This window comes from Ipomoea triloba, chromosome 8 (assembly GCF_003576645.1).
Source record: "Ipomoea triloba cultivar NCNSP0323 chromosome 8, ASM357664v1".
Classification (NCBI taxonomy): domain Eukaryota; kingdom Viridiplantae; phylum Streptophyta; class Magnoliopsida; order Solanales; family Convolvulaceae; genus Ipomoea; species Ipomoea triloba.
This window is the reverse complement of record NC_044923.1, coordinates 6162063-6177475: the sequence shown is the minus strand read 5'-3', so window position 1 is coordinate 6177475 and position 15413 is coordinate 6162063. Positions and strand designations below refer to the sequence as shown.

At 34.7% G+C, this 15413-nt stretch overlaps 1 protein-coding gene across 1 annotated transcript; it reads left to right on the top strand.

Annotated features, from left to right (window-relative positions):
- The first annotated feature begins 5566 nt into the window (after window positions 1-5566).
- On the top strand, window positions 5567-9961 carry LOC116026606 (lectin-like). The gene is made up of 3 exons (XM_031267933.1): window positions 5567-5860; window positions 5978-6096; window positions 9241-9961. The coding sequence occupies exons 1-3, from the start codon at window positions 5639-5641 to the stop codon at window positions 9611-9613; spliced, it is 714 nt and encodes a 237-aa protein (XP_031123793.1). The 5' UTR covers window positions 5567-5638; the 3' UTR covers window positions 9614-9961.
- Window positions 9962-15413: the final 5452 nt, after the last annotated feature.

Genomic DNA, 15413 nt, shown 5'->3' with positions numbered 1-15413 from the left:
ATATTTTATATATATATATATATATATATATATATATATATATATATATATATATATATATATATAGTCCCCATCAGATGCGGCCAGTCTCCCCCGTGCGACTGTGTGGCCTTATTTCCACCATTAGATCTCATGATCTAAGGCTTCATATTAATCCAAACAATACAGGCGCTGATCTTTAGCTACGTGAACGGGAATGATAAGCACTATTTTTATACCTATTTATATTTGATTCTTATAATAATTTAGTTTTATTTATTTTACATTATATTTATTTTACACTTTATTTTATATTTTGCACTAATATAATAGTTAGTTGAATAGTTAGGATTAATGGACCTATTAATAAGAATTGGGCTAATTCATCATTTGAGCTAATTATATATTTGTTTTACTTTACATGATTTAATAAGTTGACCCAATTTAATAATTTAATTTTAATTATGTTAATTGTTTTATGAGTTCAACAGTCCAAATATTAATTTGCAATTTTTTTATTATCTTTTTCTTTTAGGCTTTTAGCTATGTACGTAATAAGCAGACAAGGAAGACCTCTTCAACATTCAACATGCGACGATTTCGGCGGACGGAGACGTGGATTGCGACGATGGCTTACCTTCTTGCAATTGGCGAAAATGGCGCATTCCTTATAGTATAAATAGGATATTATTATTTGCTTTAAAGGGGGGGATCTATACTTTGAATTCAATTTCATTTCTGTCTGTTGCCAAACACGTCAATATATATTCTTTTTCTTTAAATTCTCTTTTTAGAGAATTAATATATTTATATATATTTTTTTTATTTTGTAAACAATCCTACGATGTACTGCTGAGTTCATATTTTTCCAATTCGAGGATTATGGAAGTTTGATTCTACAAGACCAGTAAGCTTTATTTAGCCTAAATTATTCTTTGCATTTTATTATCTATATATCTTCTGTTATATTCATATATATGATTTAATGCTTGGTTAATTGTTGCAATAGGGCCCATTGTTCAATTGTCAAGTTATTAAATTGCTAGTCAGAACCTTGAATCCGTAATTGTTTAAGTGTTATGATGTTAGTAGCAAATAGCACAATTTGATTATAACTGATTTTCAGTTTGTGTTATGAAGATATATAGTCTAGCTTAAATGAACCGATTTTATGAGTTTGTTGGCTAGGATTGGTAGTCTTTCTAATTCGATAATGCTGTTAGTAAATTAAATCCTAAGAGCTTGTTTAGGGTTGTTTATTAGCTAGGGAAGTAATTAAAGAGCTTGTTTTAATTACCGACGAAGTAAGGAAAGACAGGTTGTTAGAGCTTGTTAATAACCATAACCAATCTAGTAAAGAGTAAAGTTAGTTTGGCTTGCATATCAATATCTGTCTTGTTAGAATTAAGCTGATATTATTCCTTGGGTTGGATACCATTTGCCATTGACATTTTCTTGATAATTATTTGCTATTTGAAATTATTTTTCATTTTCCATTTTATTATTGCTATTTAAGTTTCGATTCTCATTTCATTATTTATTAAATCTATTACTAAAGATAAGTCTAACCAATCTCTGTGGGTACGACCTTACTCATCACTATTACAATTTATAAGAGTAAGTATTTATTATTTGTTGGTTTCGACACCCATCAGGGAAGGATAATGTTGGCAATTCACTACAATTTCAAAATCAGATCAGATCAGACGATGACGGAGACTTGAAGTCGACGAGCACTGAGCAACAAACACCAGACGAGCGTAGAAGGGACTCCATCACTAGCAACGAGCACTCCGTTCTGAACAAAACGCATAGGTCGCCTACAACATAGAAACGAGAATGAAGTAATTCACAATACTCTGTGCATTATCAACATTAATCTGGTTCATATTTGAGATAATATTGGTGTAATTCGCAATAGTAAGTGTATTTGGTGTGTGGTGTGTTTTAATCTGAGAACTGGTGCATTTTATAACATACAATGGTGTGTTTTAATTTTGTTGGTGCATTTGAATTGAGTGGTGTATTTCGATATGGTGGGGAATGGTATGTTTTAGGGGGGTGTATTCAATCAAGACTTTTAAAGACTTTCAAATACTTTTGAAGTGATGGATTTTAATTGACATTTGTAGAGTTTTTGTAGACTTTCCTAGAATCTTTTAAATTTTTATAAACTTTGTAAGAGTTTATAAATATCCATAGGACAAACATTTATACACTTTTAAAAACTTTTTCATATTAAAAAGTCTACAAAAGTCATTAAAACTCTAAATTGAATACACACATACAAACATTCAATCTTCTATTAATACATTATTTATAATTTTCTTATAAATTTATATTTTTATAAATCATAAATAAAGTAATCAATTGCAAAAAAAAAAAATATATTGATTGTCACAAGAATAGAGTATATTATACCTAAAGAAAATATAATCAATTTTCACTAAATATAACCAATAAAAATATTTCTTGAACTAATGAAACAACTAATGTTATGTAATATAATAATCATCAACTCATTACTCTCCTCAGGTGCCCATAATGCATAATTTTTATTAACTTTATTTTTACTTTTACTCTTCTCTTGATGAACATCTCTCATTTATAATTACTATAAAATAAATAGAATCTCTCAAAAAATTCAACTTAACACAAATACATATTAATAATTAATTATCATACAATTATATAAAATTATATTAATTAAATAAATATTATAAAATATAAATTATAAAATTATAATACTATATATGTAATTAAAAAACAAAAAAAATAATATTTATGTTGTTGCTGTTCGCAGCAAATTTTGCTGTGAACAACAGCAACCTGCTGCGATCGCAACAATTTTTTTTTTGCTGCGATCGCAGCATTTTTTTTATTTTGTTATTTTTGTAATCGTAACAATTGTTTTTCACTGAATATTAAAAAAAATAAATTTTCGTAGTAAAGTATGTGAGTATTTATGAAAGGTTTGAAACGTACCATAAAATTAATAAAAAGTTTGTCTGGTTTTAATAGAAGAAAACAAAGTCGGTAAAGAATGTTCAAAAGTTTGGGGTTGGAGGGCTGGATTTCATCTATTTATATTAATGAAGAAAAAGTCTACAAAAATCATATTCTGATAGAATCTATGAAAGTTAATAACTTTTTGAATACCAGTAGACTTTTAAAAACTCAATAAAAGTCTGAATCGAATACCAGTATACTTTTAAAGAGTTTTGAAAACTCTGGATCCAATACTAGTAGACTTTTAAAGAGTTTTTAAAAGTCTAAATTGAATACCACCAAACTTTTAAAGTTAATAAAAGTCTTTAAAAATCTATAAAAGTCATGATTGAATACACCCTCCTTAATTTGTCTAGTGGTGCATTTTATAACGTATAATGGTGTGTTTTAATAATGGTGAATTTTACGAGAGTAGTTGCATTTGGTTTGTGGTGGTTAAGTGGTGTGTTTTAATCTGAGAACTGGTGCATTTTATAACGTATAATGGTGTGTTTTAATTTTGTTGGTGCATTTGAATTGAGTGGTGTATTTCGGTATAGTGGGGAATGGTGTGTTTTAATTTCTCTAGTGGTACATTTTATAACGTAGAATGGTGTGTTTTAATACACATGGTGGTGAATTTTACGAGAGTAGTTGCATTTGGTGTGTGGTGGTTACGTAGTGTGTTTTAATTTAAGAACTGGTGAATTTTAGTATGTTGAATGGTGTGTTTTAATAATACGTTTGTTGGTGTATTCTGTACTCTAAAATTACCTTCCCACTTACAATTACCATAAAGCCCCCACTTAAGTTACGCGAATTAAACTTCCTAAATCGTAATATATAACCACTACCGTCAGATCACCTCCATCCAGCGGCTTATCTTTGGCCACACGACCGCACCTAATGCACAGGTCGCATTTGATTAATTTTCTATATATATATATATATATATATATATATATATAATTGGATATTATTAGCGTTGTAAAATACCTAATAAAAGATAGTACAGAATGAAATTCTCCAAAGTAGGCAAAGACAGCCACGTCTGTGGTGTTATCCTAATCCGCAAGTGCTATTGTATAATGCACTAGTTTGGAATAAGGGTTAAATTAATTAGTCACTAATAACAACCAATCACTTTTTTGATACTCACATTCCTCAAATCTGACCGCTTATACTCTTCTGTGATAATCTGAGTGCATTACAAATGACTGTTAATCCTGTTTTTTATATTTGTAGCAAACACATTGAATTTGACTATACCATTTTGAAAACTTTTCTTTTTTAACTCTTTTTTTTTTCTTCCTTTCCTACTTGACATCTTAAAATTTATTTAAAAGACTAACTATTGAAAATGCTCTAAGCATATATACACAAGTTACATTGGACCACCATATTATCTGATATACTGGAATTCTGCTTTGTAGAATTGGATTCTGTATTACCTTTTGCAAATGGACTGGTCCAGTTATTTTTTACCAAAAAAAAAAAAAAACAAAGAATAGAAAAGGAATATGACTATGCCTAATAAATATTCACTAATAATCTAACATAATAAAAGGTAATGCAGAATCCAATTCTCCAAAGAAGGCAAATACGACGACGTTTAGAGTGTTACCCTAATCCCCAAGGCCTACAATAGAATTCTAGTCATTTAATGCCCTAAACTGTTGGATGTATATGTTCTATGAGGTAATATTGTATATTGTATATTTTGGGAGGAAAGGTAATATTGTATATTTTGGACAGTTTATTCATTATAAATACTATAATAAAAATTTATTTATTATAGTATTTTGATTCACACACACATACGCGCGCGTGCGCTCTCAATACTTTATATTTTTTTTAAAGAAAAAAGTAGTGTTATTTATTTTGAAAATAGTTAAAATTAAAATAATGACGAAAATTTAGAATGATTTTTTTTTTACGTGAAGATGCATAAAGAAATATTAGATTTTAGTGAAAAAAATAACAAAATGATGTGTAGTTTTTGTAAATAATATTATCATCAGAGAAAAAAAATTAAATAAAGTTCAGTATATTGTTTATGTGTCATGATAAAATTAAAATTTTAAGTTAGACTTTAACCTGGATATATAATAATTAGAATTTGCCAGAGCACAACTCGCACCGAATCTGAATTAATCTTATCATGGTGAGAATGTGAAATAGCAAAGGTAAAAACATCAACAACAACAACAACAACAACAATAATAATAATAATAATTATTATTATTATTACTATTATTATAACTAAACCATACTTTATTAATTTATAATGACCCTGTTTGGTAAATAATCAATCTATCAGTCAATTTTGGCTTATTTGATCACTATTAATTGTTTGGTTAATAAGTTTTTTGTAACTCTAAAATACTAAAATTCAAAAGGCTACTCAAAGCAGCCTTTTCAATTAGCTTTTTGAGAAAAAAAATTATACCAAACAGCTATCAGCTAACAGCTAATCTATCAAACAACTTTTTACAATCAGCTAATGTTATTAACAAATCATACATTCTAACCCAAACAGCCAACCCAATCAGCCAACAACCTTTTACCAAACGGGGCCAATGTGTTTATAAACTGTGAGGGTGCCTTACGAAATGGCGGCTATAAAAGAGCAAAATTGGGAGAGTGGGATAGAAGAGCTGAGGAGGAGAAGATGGGGTCAGGGTATTCAACAGATATGGAAGAGCGAGAAGAAAGCAGAACAAGTATGGGTCATGATGAAGGAGGAAGAAAGAGCAGCACAGAAGTGGATGATGGTTTCCCTCACAATTATGAGGCAATTCTGAGAGATGCAGACGATTTTGTTGATCGATCATCCAAAGAGAAGCTGTTTGAGCAGTTGTATGCTGGAGTTTTCTTGAATCAAAAGAAGAAAGTAAGTGTGATATGCATGCGATGCTTCAGATCATCAGATTTTATTTTACTTTTTTTTTTTTTTTCTTGTAATGATATGATGAATGTAAAACCTGGATTCTTTAATATATACACGCAGAAGTACTGGGTGGATAGAAGGTGGAGAAAGAATTGTTTCATATTGTTTGCCAGAGATCTATCTATTACCTGGGGAGAAGACAATCGTTACTGGCATTGGCCGCTGCACCAAGAATCCAGGTAACCATCAAATTCAAATTGCATTATCTTTTCACGCTCCGATCGATTGCCTTAATCCTAGTGATTGTAAGATAAGATAAATCATGAGTGCTTACTTTTTTTTCCCCTTAAAGTAGAGATCCAACTCTATTGAGTATTCCTATTTAGTTATTTGCTGGTTACTACTACGCACTCAATCATTTTTTATTGAGTTATATCCTGATGGCAGGACTTCCTTACCAAATAGAGGTGGTCACGAGTCGGTTCAAGGTTGAACCAGCCTTGAATTGATCTAGAAAAAAAAAAAAAAAAAGCGGGCTTGAGCCAGTCTTAGCCCAAACCTGAACGGGCTTATAGAGGGTCGTGGGTTCAGTTCCTATTAAAAAAAAAGCCCAGAGTCCAGCTTGAAATTGGCCCTCGGACAAAATCTAGCATGAATTTTATAAATTATAATACACTTTCTAATATTTATAAGTTATCAAATAATATTGCAAGTCTTATAAAAATGTTTAATAGTACAAGTTCAAATGTTATTAAAGTATTTTAAAATTTTAATTTTATAGAAAATCATATTAATTTTTTATTTTGAGATTAATGGTTAAAATATTATTTTAAACAAAAATATTAACTTTTAAAAGTGTGTGTGAGTATATATATATATATATTAGCATTATTATATCAAAAGGTTGGAGTTGCTTAAGTGGTAAGAACTTCCGTTGTTAATTATGAGGTCAATGATTTAAATTTCATTTCAAACAATTTATAAATATTTTATATAAAAAAAAATTATGCTCCTAGCCTGAGATGGCGAGACTGGTCCACAAGAGGCCTGGGACCGGCCTGATTAGTGCTAACCTAGGGCCAAGGCCTGACATGTGATCAGCCTAGGCCCGGGATTTGGCCTTCTCTACTATCAAAGAGAAATCTATCTGACCATCTGGATTAGCCTAGGACCTTCCTCTTATTTTATTTTATTTTTTAAACTTAAATTTTAGATGAATTTTAAAAATTAATTAATTAATTTATTTATAAAAAAAAAAAACTAAGTTCCCACGAAAACTTGGAAAATGTTTTCGAGAATTTTTCAATTTTTTTTTTTAATTTTCTAATGCTTGTAATTTTTTTATTTGATTTATTTTCTTTAAAAAATAAACATATTATTTGTTATAATAATAATAATAATAATAATAATAATAATAATAATAATAATAATAATAATAATAATAATAAGTGTTGGTGGTGGCCGGTTTGATTGGTGGTAATAATACACTGAAACTAGAGTAGACATTTTCCGTCAAATTGAATTTTTTCTAATTGATCAAAATATTTTCTTTTAACTTTATTTTTTTTGAATATCCAAATATGAAAGAATTTAAAAATTAATTTTTTAAAATCATTTTTCAGATTTCCAAACAAACCTAGGTGCAAAATTTATTTCCAACTAAATCACCTCTAGTCCTCAACCACGGGTAATAAACTATGTAAATTACTAGTTTACTTTTGATATAGAGAAAAAGTTTTAAAAAAATAAAACAATTTTAAAGAAATCAAACTGAACGGTCTCCATCCGCTCCCCTCTCTACAATTTCAAGCACTCTTTGACTCTCTTTTCTAAGTTCTTCTCATCTTTTCTTCGCGATACTTGTTTGCTATCGGTCTCTCATCCGTATTTAGCCTTGGACGGAATTCATCGCCCGATTGGTACATTTTATTCTTTATAAAAAAAAAAATTATACTCCGTAATATAGTAATAGTGTGGAAAAAATATTGGTTTTAGTTTTGCTTTGGAGGTTTGGGTTATAACTCCTCCTTTTTATTTGTAACGTCTTAGTGAAACGGAACTCGAGTTCGTCTTAGATCTGAAACTAACTTAAAATAAAAAGCGCCATAGTAGATTGAGGAGAATGGCTGGGAAGAAGAAGATTGACCAAATCAATTTCTATGGTAGCTTGACATTTGACAATGAAGAGGAATATAGTCTGGCCCGGTCATATCCTTGTATATGGCTAGGGTCATCACTTGTATATGGCTAGGTTCAAATGGGAACAATTTTTTGTAAAAAGTGAGGAGGGATCTCAACTGTCTATTAAGGTTTCTAGATACTTGAAAGTTTTAGTAAAAAAAAAATATGGGATTAATTTTATAATTATTGAAAACATTTAAGTTTGCAGTATTTTTATAAAACTATTACCGCCTATTTCCCCTTTCTTTTTTTCTTTTTTTTTTCTTTTTTTTTCTACCAACCTTCATTCATTGATATACTCAAATAGATGGATTAGATTAGTCTCCACTTATTTATACATACACGTCAAAAGTCTAACTACACAACTGTTAGGCGCATTTGGTTTTGATGGAGATATGGGACCCCGAGAGTTCATTTTATTGGGAAAGTCTTGGCCCAACTGTCCAAGCGGGGTGTCCATCTTTATTAGCGAGGTGTTGGCCAGATAAAAATAAAGGAAAAAGAGGGTATTGAACCCATAACCTTGAGTCACTCAAGATGTGGTCCATTAGTTTAACTACCTGTTACAATGCATGCCTCCACTAAAACTCGAACCTACCTCTTCCATATGGGGATGCAACCGGGTACCACTAAACCACAAGGGCTTTGACTAGTTCTATTTTATTTATTAGTTCCCTAGCTTATTTATTTATTTATTTATTATTCAGACTGCCATCTTGGGCCCTATTCAATTCGTTCGGGCTATATAGACTATTTATTATTTATGTATTCTTTGGGCCAATATAATATCTCGTGCTTTGTACATACCATTTTGGGCCTAGCTCCCCGAGTAATAAAGCTGCTTTCTTCCTACCCCATTCTTTACTTCTATACTCGGTTTATGGTAGACCCGGTTCCAACAAAACCACGTACCATTGGCGTTGTCTATGGGGAACACTACGAAAAGCATGCGTTCCTAGTTTCTACCAACAACATGGAAGACTCAATCATTCTTAAATACTCTGGGTAGGAAGATGATTTTTAAGTAAATTTTGGTTTCACCATTATTCCACCTGCGAGTATTTCAAAAAGTTACCTTCCTTAAAAAAATTACATAACTTAAACTATAAGAATTTTTTGTCTACAAACAAACATAACCTTAGTTATCTTATTTATATAACTTGAACCAAACACCAAGTAATGTTTACTGCTTTAAATTTCAGCGAAATGAGTGTTCCAGTGGCAGAACTGCTTAACGTTTGCTGGCTAGAAATCCATGGAAGATTTGATGTATCTAAACTTTCGCCGGAAACAAGATATGAGGTCATATTTGTAGTGATGCTGAAAGATCCGGCATATGGATGGCATATTCCGGTGAACCTGAGGCTCATTCTGCCGGACGGCAGCCGACAGGAGCGTAAAGAAAATCTAATGGAAAAGGCAAGAGGGAAATGGATAGAAATCCAGGCAGGAGAGTTTGATACGTGGTCTATGGCAAAGAATGGAGAGATTGAGTTCTCTATTTACGAATATGAAGGTAGTGTTTGGAAGAGGGGTTTAGTCATTAAAAATGTTGTTATCAGGGCAAAGGCATAAGATCGTTACTGTATTTTGTAGACTTGGTTTCTTACGAGGGATGTGAGCACTAATATATATGTCAAAATTAAAATAAAGAAAGTAACTATTATATTTGTCAAAGATTTTGTGGTCTAGTGGCACCCGGTGTCTCTGTTTACACTCCCGGCCACATGGATGATGGGTGAATTTGAGTCTCGGTGGAAGCAACTGTTGACTCTTTGTACTTCATAGAGTCAATAGTACTCAAAAAACAAAAGTTATCATTATATTTATATTGTTTATGTAGCTAGGTTTACGGTCTTATTTTATAAGTAATCAAATATTGTATATTGCATAATTAAATAAACTAATAATTTACCAGTGTGATTCACAGATTTATTTATTTTTTTTTAAAGAACAATTTGAATAAATCTATACTTAACCACAATTTATTTTCAATCGTAAGTGTTTTGGATTATTCAATCTTCCTTTCTTTTTATATATATGACAAATTCTTCTATGAGATTGTCTAACTGAACTTCATTCATGAGACAGGCTGAGTTATAATTTTTTGTATAAATATTATAATTTTCAATCATAAGAAACTTTTTGTGGATACAGTCTCAAATAACATATGGCAAAACCGAAAAAAACAGCATTTTTGAAACCCTAAAAAAAAAAAAAACAATGGTACGGTTTTCGGCGGAAATCGAAACCGGAACCATGTTTTGGTTGTTGGCGGAAAATGACTTACGCCAAAATATAGCATAAGTAATTTTTCGCCAAAATGCTTTTATTTTCCCTAGTCAACAAAAAAATGTTTTTTGTTGATTGGATTTTTCTATTGCATCCAAACACGGAAAAGCTGAAAAACATTTTTCAGAAGTCATTTTTCGAGTTTTCAAACGGACCCTTAAATGAGAACAAGTTCTTACAAGAAAACTAAAAATCAATATCAGCCTTACATATGAAAATATCGAGCAGATGAACGTAGGATTTCCTTGATTAACAGAATTACATATACAAACAGTACCTATATGAGAGTTAGCATAAAACTCTCCTAGCCTATAGGTACTTGACTATTGACTAAACTACTGATTCAACTAATATAAACATGTAGTATAATAATATAATGTGACATGGTTAATACACCCCCTCAAGCGCAAGGATGAGAGGAGACAACATTGAGCTTGGAGCGGAGAGTAAAAAAGCTCTGTGCAGGTAACGGTTTGGTGAAGATGTCCGCTATCTGATCTTGAGTGGAGACAAAGCTGACTGTGAATTCACCCGAAGCAACCTTATCCCGAACAAAGTGGTAATCGACCTCAACATGTTTGGTGCGTGCATGAAACACCGGATTAGCAGCCATATAGGTAGCCCCCAAATTGTCACATCATAGCGTCGCAGGCTTACCCGAGTATAGTTGCAACTCCCGAAGTAAGGAAATCACCCAGGTAACTTCTGCAGTGAGGTCAGCTAAACCCTTGTACTCGACTTCTGTAGAGGAGCGAGCAACCGTGCGTTGCTTCCGAGAGACCCATGAGATCAGGTTAGAACCATAGAACACGGCATAGCCACTAGTAGATTTCCTGTCAACTGGACACCCTGCCCAGTCGGAGTCAGAATAACCATGTAGAGTAGAATGCGTAGATGGTGCAATATGAAGGCCCATTTCCAGTGTACCTTTAACATAACGCAAAACCCTCTTAAGCAATCCCCAGTGATCTGTCGTGGGCGAGTGCATGAACTGACAAAGTCGGTTCACAGAAAAGGACAAATCTGGCCTGGTAATAGTCAGATACTCTAAGGCGCCCACAATACGTCGATACTGTGTAGGATTGTCATGGAGCTCCAATGACGGTGAGGTGGACTGGGTAACAGCCGCTGGTGTGGCTAGTGCTTTGCAGTCAGTCATGCCCGCTCGAACAAGAATGTCTTGCATATACCGCTTCTGGGAGAGCAGAAATCCACCACCATAAGACAGAGTCTGTATCCCGAGGAAGAACCCAGGGGCACCTAAGTCCCGGATCTTAAAGGTGCTACTGAGGCGGAGAAGGAGAGAATCAACCAATGCGGCGTCGTTACCCATCATGATGATGTCATCAACATAAACAAGAAGAAAAACCCGAGAATCACCAGATGTGAAGTGAAACAAGGAGACATCAGTTTTGGAGGACGCAAAACCGGCAGAGAGGAGGAAGTCGTGCAGTCGTTTGAACCAGGCACGAGGTGCTTGTTTTAGCCCATACAGAGAACGCTGTAGCTGACATACGTGATCGGGATTGAGAGGATCTTCGTACCCTGGAGGTTGCTTCATATAAACTGTTTCGGATAGATGCCCATTCAAGAAGGCATTATGAACGTCTAGTTGACGCAGAACCCAGGAATGTGAAACAGCAAGCGAGAACAGAAGTCTGACTGTGGTGGGTTTCACTACCGGACTGAAGGTGTCAAAGAAATCCTCTCCAGCAACTTGGTTAAACCCTTTTGCGACTAGCCGAGCTTTATACCGTTCAATAGTGCCATCTGCTTTGCGTTTGGTGCGGAAAACCCATTTACAGCCGACAATATTCATAAGCGGAGTTGCTGGTATTAACTTCCATTTGTTATTATGCAGTAAGGCATTGAATTCTTGATCCATTGCATCCCTCCAGTGAGAATGTTTTACGACCTGAGTATAGCAAGTTGGGTCTGTGGTGGTATGTAAAGCATAAAATTGCTCCCATGTACCCTTGGTCTTTTGCGCGTGCGCATAGCATGAACACCTGTTGTAGCTTGTTTAGTTTTACCTTGAGCAGTAGGTGTTTGCGTCTCGGAAGTGGATGACGAACGTGAGTCAGTCTGTGTTCGAGATGAGTCACTCGAGGGAACAACGGGATCCGAGACGGTAGGATCTGACTGCAATGGAGAGGTAGTCGTACAGACAGGAGCAGTTGCCCAGGGTAAATCTGTAGAAGATGAAGAGACAATCTCCTGCAAGGGTTCCTGAAACGGAAAAATGTTTTCATCAAAACAAACATGGCGACAGGTGTAGATTCTACCAGTGTTAAGGTCCATGCAGCGGTATCCCCTATAAGTGACTGGGTAACCTAAGAAGACACAAGGGGCAGAGCGGTACTCAATTTTGTGACGATTATAGGGTCAAAGATATGGGTAGCAACGACAGCCGAAGACACGAAAAAATGTGTACAGCGGATGAGTGTTGTATATTTGGAAGTGAGGACTTTGGAACTGTATGGCAGAGGAGGGTAAGCAGTTAATCAGAAACGTGGCTGACTCAAAGGCATAATCCAAGTATTTTAGAGGTGTTGAACTTTGGGCGAGTAAAGAAAGCCCTGTTTCGACTATGTGCCGATTACGGCGTTCTACCCTGCCATTTTGTTCGTGGGTATAAGCACATGACTGACGGTGCGAGATACCTAATGACTCAAAAATGTTATGGAGGTGACGGTATTCCCCTCCCAAATCAGATTGTATGGCTTTGATAGAACACGAAAACCGACGTTCTACCATTGCCCGAAAAAAAGTAAAAACTTTATAAATTTCAGATTTTACACGCAGTGGATAAAACCAGGTATACCTGGTATAGTCATCTACGAAAAGTACAAAATAGCGGTAGCCAGAATGTGAAATAACAGGTGACGGACCCCATATATCCGTGAATATTAAATCTAATACAGAAGTACTGTTATTTGAAACCCTATCTAATGGGAATCGTGACGATTTCCTGAGTTGACAGGCCGAGCAGACTTCTAAGGCATGATCTTTAGGAGAAGTGACTGGACAATGTTTAAGAATACAGTGCAGGACTTGACTGTACGGGTGACCCAACCGCTGATGCCAAATCTTTGACGACGCTCGGGCGGAAAGGAAGGCTTTATGACTGTGAGGAAGTAACAACCGATACAAACCGCCCGATGTGGCACCTTTAAGAAGCACTGCTTGAGTGGTGCAATCCTTCACAAGAAAGCAATTTTTATGAAATTCAAAAAACACGTCATTTTCATTAGTGAATTTATAAACAGAAAGTAATGACAGTGACAAATTTGGGACATGAAGAATATTGGTCATTTTTAAAGGGTGCAACTTAGAGGGAATAACCGTGCGACCCACACTTGTGATATCCAAACCTGAACCATTTCCCACTTTCAGAACATCGTTTCCAGTGTACGGCTCAGACTGATCAATCAAGCCGACGTCGGGTGTGGCATGGGTCGTCGCTCCCGTGTCCGGGAACCAGGAGTCGGCTGCCGACGAGATCGCGCCATCGCCGGAGAACGTCGCATGGGCTTGCTGTGCCGGTCTGTCATCGTAACGCCGAAAGCAGTTCACGGCAGTGTGATCATAGTTCCGGCAAATTTGACACCTCGGGGAATTACGGCCACCGTTACGCCCTCCATTGCCATTTCCACGACCGCGCCACTGCCTGCCGCCGCGGCCACCGGAATTACGGCCGCCGGTATTGGATCCGTTTTTGCCACGTCCAGCGTAAAACGCTGCGGGCATGTTGTGCGACTGCGAGAGATCTGCGTCGCCTAGCTCTTCTGCATGAAGAAACTCTTGGGCCTGAAGATCGCCTAGCTCTTCTGCATGAAGAAACTCTTGGGCCTGAAGATGATCGGCCAGTTGCGGAAGAAGAAACTCTTGGGCCTGAAGATGATCGGCCAGTTGCGGAAGGGTGATTGGCGTCGCAGCCGCCGTCAAGGTGCTCGCCATGGAACGGAACTCCGGCCGCAATCCCCGGAGAACGTACAAGATCTGCTCATCGGCAGTTAAGGGGCGTCCGGCCAACGACAATGCCTCGACACGCATCTGCGCTTGCCCTAGATACCAGATCATATCAATTTTTTTTTTTAAATGTAGCATTTCATAATTATCACCAATTTTACTGTGCATTTTGAAACACTATATTTTTAACTTTTCAGGTTTTTATAGAAACGCACATTATGTTGTTACAAAGTGCATGATTAAGTATTACAAAATATAAATTTAGTATTAAAAATTTTCACTTTGCGAAATGCAAAAGTGCAATGCACTTAGGGTTGGATTTCATAGTTTATGATTGAAGTGCTTGGTTTTCTTTGGTTTATGGATTCACTTTTTATTGCTTAGGGTATAATATTTAAGATTTAGATTTAAAATTTAGTTTTTCATTTATTTTTTAAAAGTTATCCAAAAATGCACATTATGTTGTTACAAAGTGTAGAATATAGTGTTAAAAGTTGCACAGTAAAATTGAATAATTACAAATATGTTACAACATTTTTTTAAAAAATTTGATATGACCATCCGATTTTTACAAATATAAGACTAAAATTGATTTTTAATTTTTTGTTGGGGATGTGTTAGTCCTCAATCCTCATGGGATTTTAAGCCAATATGGAGAGAGAGCTTGCCAAATAGTGTATTTATGATAATAATATATGTACGATGTTGATGTTGGGTTATCAATTAACTTGGCTGTTATTAACTTCTTTTTTTTTTTTTTACAATGCAGTATCTGTTCATAACTACTTTCTCAACCTATTGAGGTACAAGGATGCCACTGGACCACAAGTTACTTGGCGTTATTAACTCTTCTTAATTACAGTTATAAGTTAAATGGGAGCAATGGAGGTTCCCTCCGAGCTAGTGCGCCAATGAGGCGAAATGAAATTGCAAGCATTTCGTTGTACTTGTGCACGTTTAAGGCGGCCGCGTACTTGAAATTGATGTCAATTGTAAATTGAGTCATCGCTTTTCACATTATTCTTTTTTGTCTTTTTAAAGCTAATGTGGAATATTAGAATGACAACATTAGCAAGCAAGTCTTGCAAATTTAACTTCGTCTATTTATGGC

Coding starts and splice junctions, on each gene's coding strand:
- LOC116026606 (XM_031267933.1), top strand. CDS start 5,639: ATGGGGTCAGGGTATTCAACAGATATGGAAGAGCGAGAAGAAAGCAGA. Junction 5,861..5,977: donor TCTTGAATCAAAAGAAGAAA/GTAAGTGTGATA, acceptor ATATACACGCAG/AAGTACTGGGTGGATAGAAG. Junction 6,097..9,240: donor CCGCTGCACCAAGAATCCAG/GTAACCATCAAA, acceptor TTTAAATTTCAG/CGAAATGAGTGTTCCAGTGG.